General features: G+C 43.1%; 1 protein-coding gene across 1 annotated transcript; it reads right to left on the bottom strand.

Moving 5' to 3' along the window:
* Window positions 1–1,467: 1,467 nt before the first annotated feature.
* On the bottom strand, window positions 1,468–18,782 carry LOC106581468 (extracellular calcium-sensing receptor). Its single transcript, XM_014163537.2, has 12 exons — window positions 18,737–18,782; window positions 18,215–18,364; window positions 13,920–13,999; window positions 5,422–5,588; window positions 5,038–5,326; window positions 4,596–4,682; window positions 4,364–4,471; window positions 3,617–4,258; window positions 3,173–3,403; window positions 2,634–2,757; window positions 2,066–2,538; window positions 1,468–1,976 (listed from the first exon to the last, which is right to left on the bottom strand). The coding sequence occupies exons 1-12, from the start codon at window positions 18,780–18,782 to the stop codon at window positions 1,533–1,535; spliced, it is 2,841 nt and encodes a 946-aa protein (XP_014019012.2). The 3' UTR covers window positions 1,468–1,532.
* Window positions 18,783–26,062: the final 7,280 nt, after the last annotated feature.

The raw sequence follows: 26,062 nt of genomic DNA, 5'->3' as shown, positions 1-26,062 counted from the left end.
GTACACCCATTGGTTGAGAGAAGAAGGTGATAATTGACAGAGTGAGCTCATTGGTTGAACAGCAAGCGTGAGAATTGTGCATTGTTGTGCCTTGCTTATAGACTATAAGGTCAATAGGTGATTGACATTCAACACATGGCTAACAGGGAAGAGGAGGAGAAACAAGACGCTATGATTATATATATTTTTTAAATGTAACCTTTATTTAACTAGGCAAGTCATTTAGGAACAAATACTTATTTACAATGATGGCCTATCCCAGACGACACTGGGCCCATTGTGCACCGCCCTACTGGACTACCAATCACAACCGGATGTGAGCCAGGGACTGTAGTAACACCTCTTGCACTGAAATGCAGTGGCTTAGACCCCTGCGCCACTCTGGAGAACATCATGATGCTGATACGTTTGTATTCATTCCCACTGTGATGATTATACGTTTGTATTCATTCCCACTGTGATGATGATACGTTTGTATTCATTCCCACTGTGATGATGATACGTTTGTATTCATTCCCACTGTGATGATGATACGTTTGTATTCATTCCCACTGTGATGATGATACGTTTGTATTCATTCCCACTGTGATGATGATACGTTTGTATTCATTCCCACTGTGATGATGATACGTTTGTATTCATTCCCACTGTGATGCTGATACGTTTGTATTCATTCCCACTGTGATGATGATACGTTTGTATTCATTCCCACTGTGATGATGATACGTTTGTATTCATTCCCACTGTGATGATGATACATTTGTATTCATTCCCACTGTGATGATGATACATTTCTATTCATTCCCACTATGCCCCTAGAATAGGAAACAAAGGGTATTATGTTACGCTTACGAGATATAGTTAAATGACCATTCAGACTTCCTGATTGAACTTCCTGAAACTACATTATAATTTCCACACAATCTAAATCAGGGAGGGGCCACAAAGGTGCAGTAGTCTTTTTGAGGGCCCTAAATTACATTTTGTTGGGAGGCCACCCCACCTTATGAGACTATTTTTTTTTTTTCGACAGCAGAGAAGAAGTTTTATATATCTACACAGTTTGCCATTGGGCGTAGAGAAATTGCTGCAGTTTTAAAGCAAGTTTGTTGCAACATTTTCCCATGTGGCAGAGAGAAGATTTAGCAATTTTACAGCTATTTTCCTGCAATTCCACAAATTTTGCCATAGGTTGTAGAGAAGTGTTTGCGGTTTTCAATCTGATATCTGAATGAGAGTGGTAATTTGACCATGATTACTATAATTTTAGTAATGTTAGCTGACATGGACTAATTGAGAGACTGTCAGTGACTGACACAACAACAGCAAAATGCTGACGCAGAACCACATTTCTAAATTTCACCTTGTGTATTCTACTATTCTTAATATTCAATATTAAGTTGATAACCTGACCGAGTTCCTAAAAAACCCCAAATTGATCAGTTTTGTAAATTGATCGCGGGCCTACAAAAGGGGGGGCGGGCCGTCAGTTGCCCGGTCCCTGATATAAATGATAGACGTTGTAAGATCCACTAGAATGTCTTGTCAGCTGCAGACTTGGCCATGAGGTGTTTCCTGTTGTTCTTCTCAGGCTTCAGCAGAATTATGTAACATTTGGGCAGGAAGAGGCAGGTCAGCAGGCCGAAACTGGAGCCCAGGATGGCGAACACCTCCGTGGCCGTGGAGTACTTCCCAGGAGAGCTGACGTAGGCAGGGATGAAGGCCACCCACACAGCACAGAAGATCAGCATGCTGAAGGTGATGAACTTGGCCTCATTGAAGTTGTCTGGGAGTTTCCTGGCCAGGAAGGCTAAGAGGAGACAGAGGGAGGCCAGAAGGCCGATGTAGCCCAGCACCAGGCAGAAGCCCAGAGTTGAGCCCTCATCACATAGGAGGATGACACAGGCACTCTCACGTGTCATCAGTCTGCGTGGGCTGGGAGGGGAAACAGCCAGCCACACAGCACAGATCACCACCTGGAGGAGGAAAATAATTGTCATGTTGATACGTAACAGTCCAACAAGGGTGCATGATACGAAGAGAACAGCTGGGTCAATGTTCCTACCTGGACCAGAGTACAGAGTGAGATGAAGGCTCTCTGCTGTAGAGGCCCAAACCATTTCATGACATTACTGGCTGGAAGTGTAGCCCTGAAGGCCATCAACACCACTATTGTTTTCCCCAGAACACAAGAGATGCAGAGGACGAAGGTGATCCCAAACGCTGTGTGACGCAGCATACAGGACCACTCAGAGGGCCGGCCAATGAAAGTAAGAGAACACAGAAAACACAGAGTCAAGGAGAAGAGCAGCAGGAAGCTCAGCTCAGAGTTGTTGGCCCTGACGATGGGGGTGGCGTGGTGACAGGAGAATATGAGGATGACTGTGGCAGTGCAGAAGGACCCCAGGAGGGCCACGGAGAGCAGAGCGATACCCATTGTGTCACTGTAGGACAGGAAGTCAACCAGCTTGGGGATGCAGGCTGTACACTCCTCATTGGACCAGAACTCAGGTAGGCATCGGACACATTCTGTAGCATCTGGGGAACATGGAGAAGTCAAGACATATTTCTCTAGTGAGGCTGGGTTATGACAACACATTCTCACATCCATACTGGCTGTAGACTGGCCTCACCTGTCTGATTGCTAATCTCTCCTGCTGTACAGACCACACAGTCAAAGCAGCAGATAGGGAGGTGAGGCCTGATGGCCCTCCGAGTGCCTGGTGGACAGCTGCTACTGCATACTGACAGAGGGACCTAGGGGGGAGGAAGATCACACACTACTTCAGTCAGAATTAAACATGAATGCACAGGAACACACATGAGAGCAACAGAGATACAAAAATAAATACAAATAAAACTTAATTAATGTATTATATGACCATATTCTATGACCATGAAATTCAAAAGAACACATCTGAAAAGGAAAACTAAACTGCTAAATGCAATTTCTTACAACAACAACAAAACGATTAACAGACATCGTAGATGGATGCAGTTTAATGAAATGAATATTCTCTGTTGCATCCATCTCCTCCAGCTACTCTTTGCGTTACCATTTTCGAAGAAATTAAATCATATTTTTCCAAAGAAATCTAACTAGGAGAGCTTTTTTTAAAAAGAATATTAAGAGATTAAAATGTAAAAGTTCAGACATTTATTAGAGCCTTACTGTTGTCTGGTTTCCATTCCAGATGATGTCCGTTTTCTGGATGTATAGTTTCTTCCTGCCCAGGCTGGTAGTCTCGTCAAACCTCCCCACTGTGACAAACTCCACCTGACCGTCTGCCTCTAACTGCCAGTTCACCAGGTCATACACAGCCACTGGGTCCCCGTTCACATCAAACTTAGTCTCATCACCAAACGAGTTAGAGAACTCCACCTGCTTCAGGTAGTGCAGGAGCTGAGGAGAGAAAGACAATCGGGCATACATTCAGAATGTTTAAAATGTAACCATTTGTCTTGTTTAAAACTATTTTTAAAAGTAACTACTTTTCTTACTTAAAACTATATATGAAAGTTAAAGAAAATGTTTTGTCTAAAACGGTATTTAAAAGTAACTATTTTTCTTGTTTAAAACATCAGTACATTTATCTGACCAGTACCAGTCCAGTACCTGCCATGGCTGTACACTGTCAGTATTTGGGCAGGCATGCAGATGGAAAGGTCCTCTTCCTGTCTCGCAGCTCCTCATAGCATGCAGTGCATGGGCAATGGCGTACACAGCCTTGTACACATTATAGGATATCCTCAACTGAGACACGTCAGAGTAGATGTTCCTGACACTGCCCAGGTCCTCAGACCCAGAGCACAGAGGTTTACCCCTCTGACTATCTCCACCCCCATCACCCTGCAGGCTACACCTAAACACCTCCTCCCAGAAAGGGCGTAGGAACGGGTCCTTGGAGGCATCTGGGCCTGAGGGGTGCAGACGCAGCAGGAACTCCTGTAGTCCAGGGATGTGCACAGCTCGGCGGATGGCAAAGCCCATAGAGCCCTGGAGGATAGGGAGGAAGCGGGGAGGGGTGGAGAGAACTGAGGCTGTACTCCAGGCTTCGCTGGCCAGCCACTGCACCCCTGTCAGACCTTGCCGCAGGGCCTCGTCAAACAAAGCTCCAGCATCCTGCTCCAGGGCAAACACCAGAACCACCCCAGCCCCGGAGGACCGAATACGGGCAACGATGGAGGCCATGGCCCCCTCCGCGTGGTTTTTGGGGATGATTTCATGGAGGGCCACGCAGGCACCGAGCTTCTGCACCTATAATGGTATACTATGGTCATTTAGCAGACACTTTAAGCCATAACACATTCACATTGTGTATTTTTCCACACAGGAGAAAATTATACAGTATATCCCACAAACCTTCTCAGAAAATATTTGGGCTCCCCCACGACCATATGCATCGTCCCCGGCAACCACACCCACCCATTTCCAGCTGAAGTGCTGGACGAGCTGCACCAGGGCATCCACCTGGAATCAGACACGGATTAACCTTTTCCCAACACTCAATTGCTACTAGAGTAGAGATTCGATAGGAATTAGATTAGAGAGAGAAAGTGGATAAGTTAGAGAGTTACATGGAATGAGAAGTCACCTGGAAGAAGTCACTGGGCATGGTCCTGAGGAAGGCTGGGAACTCTGCCTTGTTACTGAGACATGCACAGCTAGAGAAATAACTGACCTGAGAGAGAGAGACAGAGAGAGAGAGAGCGAGAGAGACAGGGAGAGAGGGAGAGAGAAAGAGACAGACAAGGAGAGAGGGAGAGAGAGAGGGAGAGAGAGACAGGGAGAGAGGGAGAGAGAGAGACAGGGAGAGAGACAGGGAGAGAGAGAGACAGGGAGAGAGACAGGGAGAGAGAGAGACAGGGAGAGAGAGAGAGAGAGAGAGAGAGAGAGAGAGAGAGAGAGAGAGAGAGAGAGAGAGAGAGAGAGAGAAGAAAAAAAGTAACTCTTCAGCCAATGTACTTCTGTTAGTAACACCCTTAAACTGTGAAGAGTAGTATATACTGTTCATTGTAAGTGGTCAGTCTGCCTACCTGAGGTACTCTGAAGACTCCCAGGAAGCGAGCCACCACCAGAGACAGAGTGGAGCCTCCATCCCCGATGACCACCGGAACCAGGCCATGACAGGATCCCCCCTCCACCTCTCCCTCCCCTTCTCCCCCCATCAGTTCCACAGAAGCCCTCAGGGCGTGATAAGGAGTACTGCACGAATCATATATCTTATATCCCAGAGTGAAGTTGGGGAGCAGATGATCATCTCTGTTGATCTCCTCGATGGCAAACCTCATGGTCTGCATCCAGCGGAATGTCCGGAAGTTAAACCTGCGTGGGAGAGGAGAGGACAGAGGGATGAGTCTATTACACTGAATCCTTTTATGGTGACGGCCATAGTCTGGAGAACTAACTCAGACCCTCACCCGGTGCAGCGTGTGGGGGCTGGCTTGGAGGTGAAGGAGAGGTCAGGCTGCAGCATCATGTCATGGAGGGAGAAGAGGCCCCCCAGCATTACATCCCCCTCCCTCTGTAGCACAGGCAGGGCAGAGGGACCCGCCATCAGTCTACACTGCTGAGGCTTGGACTGAGGCTGGGAGGAGATTAGACAGAAGAACTCCAAGCACAGCACTGTCACACAAAGGAACCCTGATCTCTTCATTGTCTCAGCACTGCCACAATTTGCTCACATAAGTCAAAAATCTATATACCAGTTTATAACTTGTACATCCAACAAAGTCACACCGAGACTTTGACAGTTCCTACTGTACTACAATCCATAAGGAGACATAAAATCAAGCCATGCAGTAAAGAGAGTTGTTAACTCACTACAACAGCCTGCGTTCCCATGAAGAGAGATTCCTCCAGTTTTAGAAAACACACCCTACTAAACCGTAACATATTGCATATCCTCATAAAGTCCTAGAATACACCTGCCCAACTGCCAAAGAGATACATCCATGCTGAACCCTCACAGACAGTACAGCACACAGACCCAAACACATCCTCACCCACTCATTGTGGGGTCACGGCAAGAGCCCTCTTTATATGTTGCCTACCCGACTGCCCCCCCTCCTCTCAGATCACCTCCTGTCTGATTGCTCTTATCTCCCCAGGGATACCGGTCAATGGAAAGACGAGAGCATCTGCCAGTTTCACTGCAAGACAGTGAGAATAACAAACAACTGCCATGCACATTGGACCATAATGGAGTGAGACAGGAGACAAACACCATTTACCATTCTGCCTGAGTGAACCAGCTGATCTTACAGCAATGTGAGGAGGCAGAGGGCTCACCTCACCTCCCTGCAGACAGGTACCTCCCAGAGTGCTAAGAACCTTGGCGTGATCCTGGACAACACCCTGTCGTTCTCCACTAACATCAAGGCGGTGACCCGATCCTGTAGGTTCATGCTCTACAACATTCGCAGAGTACGACCCTGCCTCACACAGGAAGTGGCGCAGGTCCTAATCCAGGCACTTGTCATCTCTCCACTGGCTTCCAGTTGAAGCTCGCATCCGCTACAAGACCATGGTGATTGCCTACGGAGCTGTGAAGGGAACGGCACCTCCATACCTTCAGGCTCTGATCAGGCCCTACACCCAAACAAGGGCACTGCGTTCATCCACCTCTGGCCTGCTGGCCCCCCTACCTCTGAGGAAGCACAGTTCCCGCTCAGCCCAGTCAAAACTGTTCGCTGCTCTGGCACCCCAATGGTGGAACAAGCTCCCTCACGACGCCAGGACAGCGGAGTCAATCACCACCTTCCGGAGACACCTGAAACCCCACCTCTTTAAGGAATACCTAGGATAGGATAAAGTAATCCTTCTAACCCCCCCTTAAAAGATTTAGATGCACTATTGTAAAGTGGTTGTTCCACTGGATATCATAAGGTGAATGCACCAATTTGTAAGTCGCTCTGGATAAGAGCGTCTGCTAAATGACTTAAATGTAAATGTAATGTAAATATAAGTCTCAGACTTCTAATTTACACACTCCTCAATGAAGAATGTGTGTCTCGGTGGAGTTATGACAAAATAATTATATAACACTGCTTTTGTCATGGCAGAATAGGAGCAAAACAGTAAGTATTGTGGAAAGTCTTGCATGTGATGTACAGTACGTATATGTTAATAAACAGTACCAGTCAAAAGTTTGGACACACCTACTCATTCAAGGGTTTTTCTTTATTTTTACTATTTTCTACATTGTAGAATAATAGTGAAGACATCAAAACTATGAAATAACACATATGGAATCATGTAGTAACCAAAAAAGTGTTAAACAAATTCTTCAAAGTAGCCACCATTTGCCTTGATGACAGTTTTACACACTCTTGGCATTCTCTCAACTAGCTTCATGAGGTAGTCACCTGGAATGCATTTCAATTAACAGGTGTGCCTTGTTATAAGTCAATTTGTGGAATTTATTTCCTTCTTAATGCGTTTCACCCAATCAGTTGTGTTGTGACAAGGTAAGGGTGGTATACAGAAGATAGCCCTATTTGGTAAAAGACCAAGTCCATATTATTATGCCGCTCAAATAAGCAAAGAGCAATGACAGTCCATCATTAGATTAAGACATGAAGGTCAATCAATCCGGAAAATTTCAAGAACCGAAAGTTTCTTCAAGTGATGCCGCAAAAACCATCATGTGCTTTGATGTAACTGGCTCTCATGGGGACTGACACAGGAAAGGAAGACCCAGAGTTACCTCTGCTGCAGAGGAGAAGTTCATTAGAGATACCAGCCTCAGACATCGGCAAATAAATGCACCTCAGAATGCAGCCCAAATAAATGCTTCATAGAGTTCAAGTAACAGACACATCTCAACATCAACTGGTCCCGTGTGGCTCATTTGGTAGAGCATGGTGTTTGCAGCGTTGTGGGTTCGTTTCCCACAGGGGACCAGTACGGGAAAAAAATGTTTTATGAAATGTATGCATTCACTACGGTGAGTTGCTCTGGATAAGAGCGTCTGCTAAATGACTATAATGTGAATCAGGCCTTCATGATCGAATTGCTACAATGAAACCGCTACTCAAGGACACCAATAATAAGAAGATACTTTGTTGGGCCAAGAAACCTGAGCAATGGACATTAGACCAGTGGAAATCTGTTCTTTGGTCTGATGAGTCCAAATTTGAGATTTTTGGTTCCAATCGCCGTGTCTTCGTGAGACACAGAGTAGGTGAATGAATGATCTCCAGATGTGTGGTTCCCACCATGAAGCATGGAGGAGGAGGTGTGATGGTGTGGGTGTGCTTTGCTGGTGACACTGCCTGTGATTTATTTTCATTTCAAGGTACACTTAACCAGCATTGCTACCACAGCATTCTGCAGCGATAAGCCATCACTTCTGGTTTGCACTATCATTTGTTTTTCAACAGGACAATGACCCAAAATACATATCTAGGCGGTGTAAGGGCTATTTGACCAAGAAGGAGAGTGATGGGGTGCTGCATCATATGGCTTGGCCTCCACAATCACCCAACACAACCCAATTGAGATAGCTTGGGATGAGTTGGACTGCAGAGTGAAGGAAAAGCAGTCAACAAGTGCTCAGCATATGTGGGAACTCCTTCAAGACTGTTGGAAAATAATTCCAGGTGACTACCTCATGAAGCTAGTGCCAAGAGCTGTCATCAAGGCAAATGGTCCTTTGAAACACTTTTTTGGTTACTACATGATTCCATATGTGTTATTTCATAGTTGTGATATCTTTACTGTTCTACAATGTAGAAAATAGTGAAAATAAAGAAAAACCCTGGAATGAGTAGGTGTGTCCAAACTTTTGACTGGTACTGTATACAGTGCATTTGGAAAGTATTCAGACCCTTTGACTTTATCCACATGTTGTTACGTTACAGCCTTATTCTAAAATGGATTCAATCATTTTTTCCCCTCATCAATCTACACACAATACCCCATAATGACAATGCAAAAAAAAAAAATGTTTTTTTGCAAATGTATATTTGAAGAAAAAAACGGAAATATTTCATTTACATAAGTATTCAGAACCTTTACTCAGTACTTTGTTGATGCACCTTTGGCAACGATTACAGCCTTGAGTCTTCTTTGGTATGACGCTACAAGCTTGGCACACCTGTATTTCGGGAGTTTGTCCCATTCTTCTCCGCAGATCCTCTCAAACTCTGTCAGGTTGGATGGGGAGCGTCGCTGCACAGCTATTTTCAAGTCTCTCCAGAGATGTTGGATCGGGTTCACGTTTGGGATCTGGCTGGGCCACTCAAGGACATTCAGAGACTTGTCCCAAAACAACTCCTGCATTGTCTTGGCTGTGTACTTAGGGTCATTGTCCTGTTGGAAGGTGAACCTTCGCTCAAGTCTGAGGTCCTGAGAGCTCTGGAGCAGGTTTTCATCAAGGAACTCTCTGTACATTACTCCATTCATCTTTGCATTGATCCTGACTAGTCTCCCACAACAAAACATACCCACAGCATGATGCTGCCACCACCATGCTTCACTGTAGGGAATGTTGCATGTTCCTCCAGATGTGACATTTGGTTTTCAGGCCAAAGACTTCAATCTTGGTTTCATCAGACCAGAGAATCTTGTTTCTCATGGTCTCAGTGTCATTTAGGTGCCGTTTGGCAAACTCCAAGCGGGCTGTCATGTGCCTTTTACTGAGCCTTCCGTCTGGCCACTCTACCATAAAGGCCTGATTGGTGGAGTGCTGCAGAGATGGTTGTCCTTCTGGAAGGTTCACCCATCTCCACAGAGGAACTCTGGAGCTCTGTCAGAGTGACCATTGGGTTCTTAGTCACCTCCCTGACCAAGGTCCTTCTCCCTCGATTGCTCGGTTTAGCCGGGCGGCCAGCTCTAGGAAGAGTCTTGGTGGTTCCAAACTTCTTCCATTTAAGAATGATGTAGGCCACTGTGTTCTCGGGGACCTTCATCGCTTCAGAATTTTTTTGGTACCATTCCCCAGATCTGTGCCTTGACGCAATGCTGTCTCTGAGCTCTACGGACAATTCCTTCAACTTCATGGCTTGGTTTTTGCTCTGACATGCACTGTCAACTGTGGGACCTTATATAGACAGGTGTGTGCCTTTCCAAATCATGTCCATTCAATTGAATTTACTACAGGTGGACTCAAATCAAGTTGTGGAAACATCTCAAGAATGATCAATGGAGAGGGTCTAAATTCTTATGTAAATAAGGTATTCCTTATTTTATTTTTTAATTAGCAAAAATGTCTAAAAACCTGTTTTCGCTTTGTCAATGAGGGGTATTGTGTGTAGATTGATGCGACCATTTTTTATTCAATCCATTTTAGAACAAGGCTGTAACTTATCAAAATGTGGAAAAAGTCAAGGGGTCTGAAAACTTTCCTAATGCGCTGTACTGTACATGTGTAGCTGATTCATTCAGGACACAGTATTGCTCTTTTCCCTTCATGCCAGCTCTGAGTCTCTTAGTGGAGTAAAGCATACATACATAGTATTTAGAGAGTTGGCACAACTTTTAGAATTTTAAATATTGTTCTAATTCTAGATATTCAGTTCAATTGTATTGTTTAAATATTCCCCGTGTCATGTTAATGGGGCGCTAACATGTCTGCCATAGAATGTTGTAGTGTCATGTAAATGCATCATAATGCAAAAAAACTCAATGTCTCAACTCTCTAAATCCAAATCTCTGCTGTAAACCTGTGGAGTAATGACTCATTAAGTCCCACTTTGTGTAATAATGTGCTCTGGTGTTGGGGAACAGATCATTAAGACTAGCGCTGCAGGCTATGTGAGACAGAGAGGAGGGCAGAGAGAGAAAGATGTAAACAGATAGAATGAGTGTTATGTCGCCTCAGGCTATAGTTTGGCTCCTCTTAACTAATACCCTCCCTTTGTGAGAACGAGAGAGGAGGATGGAGAGAGAGGGAGGAGGGAGGGGGGGAGGGGGAGTGATTGAGAGGTGGAGAGGTGTGTTGTGGTGCTCCAGGTAACAGGTTCCCCTCCTCTCCTCTAATATCTCCCTGAGACTACTTCTGCTTAGTAAGTAGGGTCATAACAAGATGTCCCAGGTTGCACCTCTCTCAGAGGAGGACCTGTTCAGATGATAATGAAAACAACATGGTGAGAGAGAGAACAACACTGAGAAAGTTACTGTATCACTGAGCTCCTCCAGGGAATAGGCAGGAGGCACAGAGCAGTGATTAGTTAATCAGGCAGAAAAAACATAACATGATGGTCCATTGAACTCCATTGTAAAGTTAAAGGGTGACAATATAGTAGCATATGTAGGCTATGTCTGAATCCAGGACACTAATAAAAGGTTTGGTAGCTAACTCAGAACTTAAATTGATCAGCTGACATTACTGTTGATGACTTCTGTCATATCATCAATTTAACACTGATATGGACTAGGCATATGAACACATAAAAACACCTTGAAAAGATGTCTAACTGGCCTCTTTATATCCTTAACAGACAGCACCAAATATTCTGTAAACACCAGCCCGAGAGTCTTTGTAGGAAGTCAAAACAAATGTTCTGTAAACACTAGCCTGGGAGGCATCTAGGAAGTCAAAACAAATATTCTGTAAACACCAGCCTGAGAGGCTTGTAGGAAGTCAAAACAAATGTTCTGTAAACACTAGCCTGAGAGGCTTGTAGGAAGTCAAAACAAATGTTCTGTAAAAACCAGCCTGAGAGGCTTGTAGGAGGTGAAAACAAATATTCTGTAAACACCAGCCCGAGAGGCTGGTTGGAAGTGAAAACAGATGTTATGTAAACACCGGCACGAGAGGCCTGTAGGAAGTGAAAACAAATGTCCTGTAAACACCAGCCTGAAAGGCCTGTAGGAAGTGAAAACAAATGTCCTGTAAACACCAGAGTGGGAGGCTTGTAAGAAGTCAAAACAAATGTTCTGTAAACACTAGCCTGAGAGGCTTGTAGGAAGTCAAAACAAATATTCTGTAAACACCAGCCCGAGAGGCTTGTAGGAAGTGAAAACAAATATTCTATAAACACCAGCCTGAGAGGCTGGTAATAAGTGAAACAGATGTTATGTAAACACCAGCCTGAGAGGCTTGTAGGAAGTGAAAACAAATGTCCTGTAAACATCAGCCTGAGAGGTTTGTAGGAAGTGAAAACAAATATTCTGTAAACACCAGCCCGAGAGGCTTGTAGGAAGTCAAAACAAATGTTATGTAAACACCAGCCTAAGAGGTTTGTAGGAAGTGAAAACAAATGTCCTGTAAACACCAGCCCGAGAGGCTGATAGGAAGTGAAAACAGATGTCTTGTAAACACCAGCCCGAGAGGCTTGTAGGAATGTGAAAACAAAAAGAAAGTTACTTTTAGCTGCTACAGAATCCCACAGTATTTAGTGACAGTTCTTTATGGAAATATTCTCAAATCTGCATATATATATTTTTTGAATCCCTCCAGATTTATGTTTCCAGCAAACGTACCTGTTGTGGATAAAAGGCTGTGCTTGATGATGTAGTGCACATAAAAATCACTTTTTGTACCGAATAAAATACATAAGGTAAATGGTTTCCCATAGCATTTTCAACTCTGCCAATGGTTTTGTCACAAAATCTGTTGCAATGGACAGCAAACTTGCCCAATCTGGTTTTGGCCCATGCTCTCCAGACAGGAGTCCGCTGATAAAGTGTGATGAGATATGGATAAGAGCAAAAGCTCCTATCATCATGTCACCAGCTTTCAAATAATAGCCTACCCTCGATATTTAGCCTATTGGAGATCTGCATGATCACTTTACACTAACCACCATGGGTTGTTCATCATAGCTTACTTCATCTGCCTATAAACTTTTCATGCTATTCTGAGTCGTGGTGGTAGGCCTACAACGTAACGTATCATCGCGTGACTTTAAGTTCTTTGATCTGATGGTTATTTTATCAATACTTGCTCATAAAGATGTTTCCACCGACATCTCACACGTAATTAATTTTACTGACAAAAACAAATCCCATGTCGACATTTATGAAATTGTAACTGGGATTTCCTGTTTCTTTCAGCCCTGTCATTGCTTTTTTAATGCGTAAGTAAAGTTATCCGCATGAAATGGTTGGATGGAAACCTGGTTAGTGTTCACAGAATGTCATCAGTACAATATAACAGTGAATAATCATTGTGTTGATCACTCTAAACTAAATTAAACAGGGATCTTACATTTCCCTATTACAAATGGAAAATGTTTACATTTGTTCTACTCAGTTATTGCAATTGCACTGGGTCCACTGAGAGCACTAGTTGCCCTGTGACAGAGATGGGGTTCTGAGAGATATTCATATATTATATGAAAGGTGAGGCCTGGCAGAAAAAGAGAGAGGGGGGGTGTTCTTTCAGACTGTTGTAACACTGTACGTTCACTTAAGTAAAGTATATAGTATATATACAGCTGTATACCACACGTTAGTTCTAGAGTATAGGTAAACAAACAGCCCCCAACTTATTTTAAGGATGAGCTGTTATTCTTTTTGACATTCAAAATCCCCCCTACCCTTTAATGAAAAGCATGTGGGTGGAGACGCCAACCACAAGATTTTCTCTCCCTGAGCTGCCACGGTTTCAGCTGAGGGCCTCTAAGTGGGAAAAAACACTAACTGTAGCAGACTGGCGAAGGAAAACAATTACAGAGAGACTTCCCCGGAGAGAGACAAGGAGGGTTGTTGTGAACTTAGAGAACCGGAAAATCACCTGTGTGCCTCTGCAACACCCCAGCCTTGCCCGGAGCGCTGTTTTAACAAGCCGCGTTAGGCCAGATGTAACGAAGCATGACAAAGACTCGCTGAAGCGGTTAAACGTGGCGCTTAGGGATGGGCACCGGTGAGGACACCTTGCCCCAGACCTGCCAATTTACGGTAAACCCAGGGGGTACAGGAGGAACGGAGAGGCCGGGCGGGCAGGCGAGGGCAGGTAGGTGTTTCATACACAGGTGATGACATCAGGGCCGGGGGCGATGAATCGAGGGTTCACCAGGTGTGGCGCAGAACCATAATCAGTCTCCAGGTCTGGCAGAGTAATGGGGGAAGTGATTAGGAGATGCATTAGGAGATGCAACAAGCTGGCAAGAGGCATTCAGAGGGGTAACTGTTGCTCTATTCAATGATCAACACACTTATTAGCTATGGGCTGGAGCAGACCTATTTTATTTATACAATAAACAATGTTCTATGTGCTATAGAAATGGAGAGATGAAGTAACATTTTCTGAAGACATTGAAATATTCACATCCTTACATGTTGCATGTTAATAGAACAATACTGTGAGGATGACAGTCGGATGTGTAATGATAGATCACAATGACTGTGCTAGGCTGATGTACAGATGGGCCTGTGTAACAGATAGGGTCTTTCCAGGAACCAGGTCACCAATATGGGCTGAGGTAGCCTGCTGTATGAGCACATATCTCAAAGTTTAAAATAAATCTACCATTGACATCACTACAGGATTTACTCACACATTTTTTCTAGTTAGGAATTGACCCTCTCTATCTTAAAAGGCCAATCTGCAGGTGACACAATAGCAAAGTGCTTACACCGCCACTGTTTAGGTAAAAAGCTGAGGGATAGGCCTGGAGAAGTGTAACCACTCTCAGATTAATAGACAGAGAGATGGAGGCAAAGACTGACCATCCATGATATTAAAAAGATAGTTTTAACCATGTTGTGAGGCTATACAGTGTTTCTTTACATTTACATTGTTTACAAATATTGGAGTAAAACAAGTTCATATTTTTTCAGATGTGATAAGACTATATTCTTCAAGAATCAATTGGAATATATCATTACTTTATCACTCCAAAAATGGATGTAGCAATTGCAGATTTCCCCTAACCTTTTACTGCCGTGGGTTAAATCAGGGTCACAAAAGTCTACCCCTCACACACATGGTTATGGGCTTAAAGAAAATACACCTGCACCATGTCAGATATAGAGTTGAAATGTATTACATTTTGAGTTTGCATCCCATTATTACACTTTATATACATCACAGAAGACTGAAATATAACACAACTGTTTGACATAGAAAAAAACGAACTTCTGCAGTTTTTGTTTTTATAATAATGTTTATTAATTATGGAATTATGAAAAATATGAATAATATTCCACCCATGATGCCACTAGAGGGCGATTTGGTCAGTTGACTGCAGGAAAGGGTTTTAACCGAGACTTGGCAAATAATGATGAGAATGTTAATGCACCAATGAGAGTCCATCCAGAGTAGGCTTAGCTACAATACTGGGAGAACATCATAATTTCTTGTAATAATCAAGTTAATAATGGTGATAAAAAAAAACATGTATTTCCCACCTTATTAGGAAACTACAACCCCTGCTAAATAACATGCCAGATAGTATAACCTGCAGTCAACGTCAGATTGATAGAGTGGATGCTTCTGCATGTTGTCATTGACTAACAGTGATCTAGAGAGGCTGCTCTCAGTCAACACAGTCAGTGGAGGGAGACAGAGTCCATGATAAGGCCCTCTATGCCTCTCTGTCACACTGAGATAGTTGTCAACCCCTGTGTCTGGGCAGAGAGGCTCATACTCTGAAACCAACACCTAACCCCTAGCCCATGCCAGAATGGACATATGAAAGGATTGGATAGGTTGTGTTTAAGTAATATGGTGGAAACTCCATCTGGCCTGCTGAGGTGTATTTCATGTTGCTTACATTCAATCTCTTTTCCTTTCATAGAGTCTAGGGATAGTGGTAAGAAGTGTAAGACTGTCCCATTGTCTTACAACAGTCCAAGACTGTTCCCATTGTCTTACAACAGTCCAAGACTGTTCCCATTGTCTTACAGCAGTCCAAGACTGTCCCATTGTATTACAACAGTCCAAGACTGTTCCATTGTCTTACAACAGTCCAAGACTGTCTCATTGTATTACAACAGTCCAAGAATGTCCCATTGTATTACAACAGTCCAAGACTGTTCCATTGTCTTACAACAGTCCAAGACTGTCCCATTGTCTTACAGCAGTCCAAGACTGTCCCATTGTCTTACAACAGTCCAAGACTGTTCCATTGTCTTACAACAGTCCAAGACTGTCCCATTGTCTTACAGCAGTCCAAGACTGTCCCATTGTCTTACAACAGTCCAAAATTGTTCCATTGTCTTACAGCAGTCCAAGACTGTTCCATTGTCTTACAGCAGTCCAAGACTGTCCCATTGTCTTACAACAGTCCAAGACTGTTCCATTGTCTTACAGCAGTCCAAGACTGTCCCATTGTCTTACAGCAGTCCAAGACTGTCCCATTGTCTTACAGCAGTCCAAGACTGTTCCCATTGTCTTACAGCAGTCCAAGACTGTCCCATTGTATTACAGCAGTCCAAGACTGTGTCATTGGTATATCTGTTCACTATCCCACATGAACCATAATGTAATCAATCAGATAGCTACAGCACCCGATGACACAGGAAGGCCAGATCATCAAGAATATCAACCACCACTATCATCCAGAAGGTGAGGTCAGTACAGGTGCACCAAAGCTGGGACCGAGAGACTGAAAAACAGAGTCTATCGCAAGGCTATCAGACTGTTAAATAGCCATCACTAGCCAGCTACCACCCGGTTAATCAACCCTGCACCTTAGAGGCTGCTGCCCTATATACATAGACTTGGAATCACTGGCCACTGTAATAATGGAACACTAGTCACTTTAATAATGTTTACATACTGCTTTACTCATTTCAAATGTATATACTGTATTCTACTGTATTTTAGTCAATGCCACTCTGACATTGCTCATCCTAATATTTATATATTTCTTATTTCCATTATTTTACTTTTAGATGTGTGGGTATTGTTGTAAATTGTTAGATACTACTGCACTGTTGGATCTAGGAACACAAGCATTTTGCTACACTTGCAATAACATCTGCTAAATATGTGTATGTGACCAATACAAATGGATTTGATTTGATTTGATTTAGCTACATGGTTGAGGATAGCATTCTGGAAAATGTTAATTACTTGAAAAGGTATTGCAACTCAATGTATTGCAACTCTATGTATTGCAACTCTATGTATTCCAATTCTATGTATTGCAACTCTATGTATTACAACTCTATGTATTCCAACTCCATGAATTGCAACTCCATGTACTACAACTCTATGTATTCCAACTCTATGTATTCCAATTCTATGTTTTGCAACTCTACGTATTGAAAAGCCATGTATTGAAACTCCATGTTTTGCAACTCTATGTATTGCAACTCTATGTATTCCAACTCTATGTATTCCAACTCTATGTATTGCAACTCTATGTATTGCAACTCTATGCATTGCAACTCTATGTATTACAACTCTATGTATTGCAACTCTATGTATTACAACTCTATGTATTGAAACTCTATGTTTTACAACTCTATGTATTCCAACTCTCTGTATTGCATCTCTATGTATTGCAAATCTATGTATTCCAACTCTATGAATTGCAACTCTATGTATTCCACTCTATGTATTCCAACTCTATGTATTCCAACTCTATGTTTTCCATCTCTATGTATTGCATCTCTATGTATTCCAACTCTATGTATTGAAACTCCATGAATTGAAACTCTATGTATTGCAACTTTATGTATTCCAACTCTATGTATTCCAACTCTGTGTATTGCAATTATGTGTATTGCAACTCTATGTATTGCAACTCTATGTGAGCCTTACAATGGGCTCAGTGTCATTTAGTAGGGATGCTGAAAGCTCTGTGTTATTTAGCAGGGAGGCTGAAAGCTCAGTGTTATTTAGCAGGGAGGCTGAAAGCTCCGTGTTATTTAGCAGGGAGGCTGAAAGCTCAGTGTCATTTAGTAGGGATGCTGAAAGCTCAGTGTTATTTAGTAGGGAGGCTGAAAGCTCAGTGTTATTTAGCAGGGAGGCTGAAAGCTCAGTGTCATTTAGTAGGGATGCTGAAAGCTCAGTGTTATTTAGTAGGGATGCTGAAAGCTCAGTGTTATTTAGCAGGGAGGCTGAAAGCGCTGTGTTATTTAGTAGGGAGGCTGTATGTTTGAAAGTTAGCATTGCATTTGTGACTAGAAAGTGCTGTTTCTCTGTCCAGTCTGTATTGGCCACATAGTGTTGACCACTGTCAATGCCACAATGGTCCAGGAACAGGCCATGACTTCCTCTGATGGAGCCAGGTGGGAGGCAGTGAAGGGGAACTGAGAGTCAAGGGGGAGTTCTGTCAGTAAGTCAGGGGCTTGTCAGAAGGCGACGCCTACCTAGGTTCTGAGGGGAACCAGAAGAAACCACGGGGGGGGGGCAGGCCTCAGGCTCCTCCACCTCAACACATGTGTTCTTGAGCTCAGATCTAACTCCCCGACCGACGGCTCTCAGAAGAGCACTCGCCTGGAAAACGATCTGACAGGCATCTGCACAAACACAAACAACCCAGGTTTTTAATTGAACCTGGGCTAAGAGCCATATCATAAGATCATTAAACAACCACAGGGCTGGAAAAAAACTATTACAACAAATTGAACAGAGCACACTTCAATGCCTCTCTAAATCAGGCACGCTGAATTAACTGGTAATTTAGTGTGACTGTCAAAAGTATTATTTTAATTATTATTTTATCCTTATCTAGATGATTATGATGGGCCTAAATTGCAAAGGAATGAGGTGATGTGAAGATTAATAATGTAAGTGAATACATCAAATGAAATTACTGCAATCTGCCAAAATTACACAAACATAAACAAACTGTCTGCCAGACGTGTACACACATGCAATGACTCACTCACGGACGCAGTGGCTCTGTTTGAGAGCATCAAAACTGTGATGTATCATGGGTAAATTGTGACTGCCTGCCTGATCTACAAATACTATTCAATAGTTATTTATGATGCAAGTTGATTTGTAGATCAGTCAGTCTAGACTCACCTTTAAAGTCGTCTTCAATGCCAAACGACCATTATTATTGCATGGATTACCTCGTAAATGGATCATGTGCCTTTGAAGGCCTACCGGTCAATTCACAATGTAATGTAGTCCTACACTATGACTTATGTATGGATTAAGCGCATGTTATACAGTGGGGGAAAAAAGTATTTGATCCCCTGCTGATTTTGTACGTTTGCCCACTTACAAAGAAATGATCAGTCTATAATTTTAATGGTAGGTTTATTTGAACAGTGAGAGACAGAATAACAACAACAAAAAATCCAGAAAAACGCATGTCAAAAATGTTATAAAATGATTTGCATTTTAATGAGGGAAATAAGTATTTGACCCCTCTGCAAAACATGACTTAGTACTTGGTGGCAAAACCCTTGTTGGCAATCACAGAGGTCAGACATTTCTTGTAGTTGGCCACCAGGTTTGCACACATCTCAGGAGGGATTTTGTCCCACTCCTCTTTGCAGATCTTCTCCAAGTCATTAAGGTTTCGAGGCTGACGTTTGGCAACTCGAACCTTCAGCTCCCTCCACAGATTTTCTATGGGATTAAGGTCTGGAGACTGGCTAGGCCACTCCAGAACCTTATTGTGCTTCTTCTTGAGCCACTCCTTTGTTGCCTTGGCCGTGTGTTTTGGGTCATTGTCATGCTGGAATACCCATCCACGACCCATTTTCAATACCCTGGCTGAGGGAAGGAGGTTCTCACCCAAGATTTGATGGTACATGGCCCTGTCCATTGTCCCTTTGATGTGGTGAAGTTATCCTGTCCCCTTAGCAAAAAAACACCCCCAAAACTCCATGTTTGACGGTGAAGATTGTGTTCTTGGGGTCATAGGCAGCATTCCTCCTCCTCCAAACACGGCGAGTTGAGTTCATGTCAAAGAGCTACATTTTGGTCTCATCTGACCACAACACTTTCACCAGTTGTCCTCTGAGTCATTCAGATGTTCATTGGCAAACTTCAGACGGGCATGTATGTGTATTCTTGAGCAGGGGGACCTTGCTGGCGCTGCAGGATTTCAGTCCTTCACAGCGTAGTGTGTTACCAATTGTTTTCTTGGTGACTATGGTCCCAGCTGCCTTGAGATCATTGACAAGATCCTCCCGTGTAGTTCTGGGCTGATTCCTCACCGTTCTCATGATCATTGCAACTCCACGGGGTGAGACCTTGCATGGAGCCCCAGGCCGAGGGATATTGACAGTTCTTTTGTGTTTCTTCCATTTGCGAATAATCACACCAAATGTAGTCACCTTCTCACCAAGCTGCTTGGCGATGGTCTTGTAGCCCATTCCAGCCTTGTGGAGGTCTACATTCTTGTCCCTGACATCCTTGGAGAGCTCTTTGCTCTTGGCCATGGTGGAGAGTTTGGAATCTGATTGATTGATTGATTGCTTCTGTGGACAGGTGTCTTTTTTACAGGTAACAAGCTGCGGTTAGGAGCACTCCCTTTAAGAGTGTGCTCCTAATCTCAGCTTGTTACCTGCATAAAAGACACCTGGGAGCCAGAAATCTTTCTGATTGAGAGGGGGTCAAATACTTATTTCCCTCATTAAAATGCAAATCAATTTATAACATTTTTGACATGGGTTTTGCTGGATATTTTTGCTGTTATTGTCTCGCACTGTTCAAATAAACCTACTATTAAAATTATAGACTGATCATTACTTTGTAAGTGGGCAAACGTACAAAATCAGCAGGGGATCAAATACTTTTTTCCCCCACTGTACATACAAGAAAGGGGGAGTTACCACAGCATAGGGAAGAACAGAAATCGTTCCACAGTCTCTGTGATATACACAAACACACGCATACTCACTCCAACATGGTTGAGGATTGAGGAGAAATGTGCTACTTCTCTTCTCGTCTTTAAGAATCATTTGTGTGTTGAAAATGCCTAACCACTTGTACAAACTAGTTTCATAGACTTCAAACAAACGGACATACCCCACCAGAAACGCCACTGTGGGTTTCTTCAAAGTACACAAAACCAAAAACAGTTGTGTAAAGAGCCATGTCATCAGAGGTTACTCAGGCAAAAAGCAAGTTTAGCTTATCAAAAAAATATAAAAAATGATTATATTATTATAAACTGGGTGGTTCGAACCCTGAATGCTGATTGGCTGACAGCAGTGGTATATCAGACCACATAACACAGGTATGACAAAACCTTTATTTTTACTGCTCTAATTATGTTGGTAACCAGTTTATAATAGCAATAAGGCACCTCAGGGGGTTGTGGTATATGGCCAATATACCACGGCTAAGGGCTGTATCCAGAACAGCCCTTTTCCATGGTATATTGGCCATATACCACACCCCCGCGGAACTTATTGCTTAAATATATCACAGCCCCTCTTTCTAAAGATCTAATTTAACAGTACTGTATATACGAATATGAATATGTACTGTACTGTATATAAGAATATGAACTGTACTGTATATAGGAATAGGAATATGTACTGTACATAAGAATATGAATGTGTACTGTACTCTGTATAAGAATAGGAACTATACTGTATTAAGGAATAGGAATATGTACCGTATATACGAATATGAATATGTACTGTATATACGAATATGAATGTGTACTGTACATAAGAATATGAATATGTACTGTACATAGGAATATGAATATGTACTGTATATAATAATATTAATGTGTATGGACTATAGGAATATGAACATGTACTGTATATAATAATATGAATGTGTACTGTACATAAGAATTTTTATATGTACTGTACTGTTTATAAGAATATGAAAATGTACTGTACTGTATATAAGAATATGACAATGTACTGTATATGTGAATAGTGTGTGAACTGTATTCTGTTGTCTCTTGGTGTCTTTCCTTTATATAACTCTTATTTTATATTTACGTTCAATTTAATGTCTTATCTTATGTTGTTCTTGTCTAGTACTATTGTGTACTTTGTCATGTATTTGTTTGTTTTATGTGAAACCCAGGAAGAGGATCTGCCGCATATGCAGTAGCTAATGGAGATCATACTAAACTTAACTCCTGAGCAGCACATTAGTGCATAAAGCATTCTAATCAGGAATCTCACTCAGTAATCGCTAACGAGGACACCATCTCAGCAGTCACAGGTATAGACAAATGTTACTGAAATACAGCCCCTGAACTTCACATCAAATTTGACAGCAAAACAAAATGTATAGCCCAAAGCCATCTAACATCACAGTTATTCAACCATCAGCTCTGAAAATCAGCTTTGAGACTCTGACCTGGCCCATCCCGAGCCTCAGGGCCCAAGGTCCCATGAGCCCTGACCCCACACTCTAGGCCTAAGGTACACCACCCACTCAGCTCCACAGCAGACACCACAGACTCTAGGCCTAGGACAGACCACCCACTCAGCTCCACAGCTCCAACCACTCAGCTCCACAGCTGACCCTACGCTATTGTCACTAGATGCATCTGCTTGCCTTATCCTTTCCCTCTTTGACGTCTTTCATTCATCGGTCCGGTGTTTTTTTAATCAGTGCAGATGAAAGAGGAGTAGACGAGGAGACATGGTCATGTCAGAGTATTGAGATGTATTAAATCCGCCCTGAAGCCCTGGAGCTCTACGACACAGCTGATGCCCTGGAGCTCTACGATACAGCTGAAGCCCTGGAACACTACGATACAGCTGAAGTCCTGGAGCTCTACCACACATCTGAAGCCCTGGAGCTCTACCACACAGCTGAAGCCCTGGATCTTTACCACACAGCTGAAGCCCTGGATCTTTGCCACACAGCTGAAGCCTTGGAGCTCTACCACACAGCTGAAGCCCTGGATCTTTACCACACAGCTGAAGCCCTGGATCTTTACCACACAGCTGAAGCCCTGGAGCTCTACCGCACAGCTGAAGTCTTGGAGCTCCACCACACAGCTGAAGCCCTGGAGCTTCACCACACAGCACCACACAGCTGAAGCCCTGGATCTTTACCACACAGCTGAAGCCCTGGAGCTCTACCGCACAGCTGAAGTCTTGGAGCTCCACCACACAGCTGAAGCCCTGGAGCTCTACCACACAGCTGAAGCCCTGGAGCTTCACCACACAGCACCACACAGCTGAAGCCCTGGAGCTCTACCGCAGAGCTATGGCCAAACTGGGAAGGAGGACATTCCCCTTCAATATGCTATTGACCTACAGCAGAGTGTAATTGAATGTAATAGACAGTACCCCCCCCCGTCCCCCCCGTGACCCCCGTCCCCCCACCCCCAGAATATTGATGATCACTGATGATGTCCCCCATGGACTAAAAAGCCATCTTGATTTTAAAGCAGCACAGTGATGATAAATTCTTTCAATATAAGCAATAATATCCACAGTCCCATCACGCCTGTCTCTGATTGGATAACTCTAGTCCACCAAACCCTGCAGCTGATTCACCACTCCAGAACATGTTTCCACTGCTCCAGTCCAATGGCGGTGAGCTTTACACCCCTCCAGAACATGTTTCCACTGCTCCAGTCCAATGGAGGTGAGCTTTACACCCCTCCAGAACATGTTTCCACTGCTCCAGTCCAATGGCGGTGAGCTTTACACCCCTCCAGAACATGTTTCCACTGCTCCAGTCCAATGGAGGTGAGCTTTACACCCCTCCAGAACGTGTTTCCACTGCTCCAGTCCAATGGAGGTGAGCTTTACACCACTCCAGAACGTGTTTCCACTGCTCCAGTCCAATGGAGGTGAGCTTTACACCCCTCCAGAACGTGTTTCCACTGCTCCAGTCCAATGGAGGTGAGCTTTACACCCCTCCAGAACGTGTTTCCACTGCTCCAGTCCAATGGAGGTGAGCTTTACACCACTCCAGAACGTGTTTCCACTGCTCCAATCCAATGGCAGTGAGCTTTACACCACTCCAGCTGACACTTGGCATTCCACATGGTGAACTTAGGCTTGTGTGAAACTGCTCAGCCATAGAAACCCATTTCATGAAGCTCCCGACGAACAGTTATTGTGCTGACGTTGCTTCCAAAGGCAGTTTGGAACTAGGTAGTGAGTGTTGCAACCGAGGACAGATGATTTTTACGCGCTACGCTCTTCAGCACTGGGCGGTACCTTTCTGTGAGCTTGTGTGGCCTAACACTTCGTGGCTGAGCTGTTGTTGCTCCTTGATGTTTCCACTTCACAATAATAGCATTTAAAGTTGACTGGGGCAGATCTAGCAGGGTAAAGATTTGACGAACTGACTTGTTGGAAAGGTGGTATCCTGTGACGGTGCCACGTTGAAAGTCACTGAGCTCGTCAGTAAAGCCATTCTACAGCCAATGTCTGTCTATGGAGATTGTATGTCTTTTATACACCTATCAGCAACGGGTGTGGCTGAAATAGCCGAATCCAGTCATTTGAAGGGCTGTCCACATATTTTTTATATATATAGTGTACATCACAGAAAACTGAAGTATAACAAAACTGTTTGACATAGAAACACTGGATTTTATTAATTATGAAATTATGAAAAATATTTGTAACATTCCACCCATGAGGCCAAAGAGGGTGATTTGGCCATTGACTGCAGGAAAGGGCTACCCCTAATTTGCTCCATGGGCACCGTACTACCATGGCTGGCCCTGTAAAACAACACCTTTCACCACACCTATTTGGTGTATGTGACAATAAAACATCCTTTCCATCCTTAATGTGTGGCTCAATATTGCAATTGAAAACATTTATGTAACAAACCCTGCTGAAGTAAAACCTGTAACATTTAGAGTAAACCATGTCTACTCTCTGTCCCCTAAAGATAAGTGTGTCAGTGTGCAGTGGGAAGAGGCTGTACATAATGGAAAGCCCGTATGCTGTTATGACTGTGTCCCATGTGCAGAGGGAAAGATTAGCAATCCAACAGGTACCACAAACCCAACAACCAACCTACACAGAACTAAAATTGCTCTCTGTGTGTCCTAATCCAGTTTTTTTCAGGATTCTATTCCTGGTTAATGTAATGTCTAGATTATGACATCATGTCTTCTACTTCTACTACTAATCATAGTAATCATGATTTCCGATTGAGCTGATAAATAAAGTGTTTACCATGAACGCAGTCTCTGCGAACACAGGAATATTGCCCTTAAATATCAATTGCTTTATAAACAGAACTTCCACGATATTTCTGCAATACAGATTGAATCCAGCCCTACGAATTCTAGCTTTAAGAGTCAAATAAAGTAACATGGTTGACCGTAACAGGAATGATGACTTCATCGTAAATCAGCCATGAGAGTCCTTCTGACAGGGGGAATGGAAACTTATAGTGTACAACAGGGAGGGGCAATTTAATGCTAACTTCACAAAATAAATGCAATTGTTAAAACATTTATAGCCTATCTATCTATGGGTAACAGGGTCGATGTGTAATGATTGACCCACTCAGTTTTCCACCACAAAACACCAGAAAATGGCAAAACAACAATAGTTTCCCCATATTAAAACGAGAGTCCAGTTCATGTAACAGGGTTGACCTTACAATGAGGAAGTTTTCTTTTTCATTAAAATAATAATTCACTAATCACATGAAATAAATAATAGTAATCAACAAAATAACAGGGGCTTTAAAATGATGGCGAAAACTTGGAGACATTTTGGGGTTAAGTTGGTTGAAATCTTCTGAGAAGCCACAGTGTGCACAGAGGGACGTGTGAAAATGCTGAATTTTTACACTTAAACAAGTCTTACACATATATAAAAAATATATATTTTCATTTAATACAACAGGCTTTTCAAATGTGATATTAGTGCTCAATTTCTACTTAAAATATTAAAGGGATGCAAAAGGGGCTCATTTCGTGGAACGACCCTACTGCTCATCAGAGACACAACCTAAATTAAACTAGTAAGACAACATCAGACATATTTCAGTTTTAAGTTTGTTAGGAATGTCCCCCATATCCCATAAAAACTTGTGAGCAAGGTGTATGAACATCTGTTTTCTAATAAGATTCGGTGATTAGGGTGTACACTGAGAGATTACATCTGGAGGCTAAGGTTTAGGGAAACATGCAGAGTTGAGAGGGAAGCACAACTAAACACACAAAGGACTTGAATCTGACACCTTCATCCACCTGTATATGCTGGCATTAGTGGTACTCAAATACACACAACCTGTATTCATTATCACTCACTAGGAAAATGTGTATAACAACATTTGTCAAACTT

The sequence above is a fragment of the Salmo salar genome, chromosome ssa20 (assembly GCF_905237065.1).
Source record: "Salmo salar chromosome ssa20, Ssal_v3.1, whole genome shotgun sequence".
Taxonomy (NCBI): Eukaryota; Metazoa; Chordata; class Actinopteri; order Salmoniformes; family Salmonidae; genus Salmo; species Salmo salar.
Note: the sequence above shows the minus strand (reverse complement) of the source record. Positions and strands in the feature narration are given on the sequence as shown.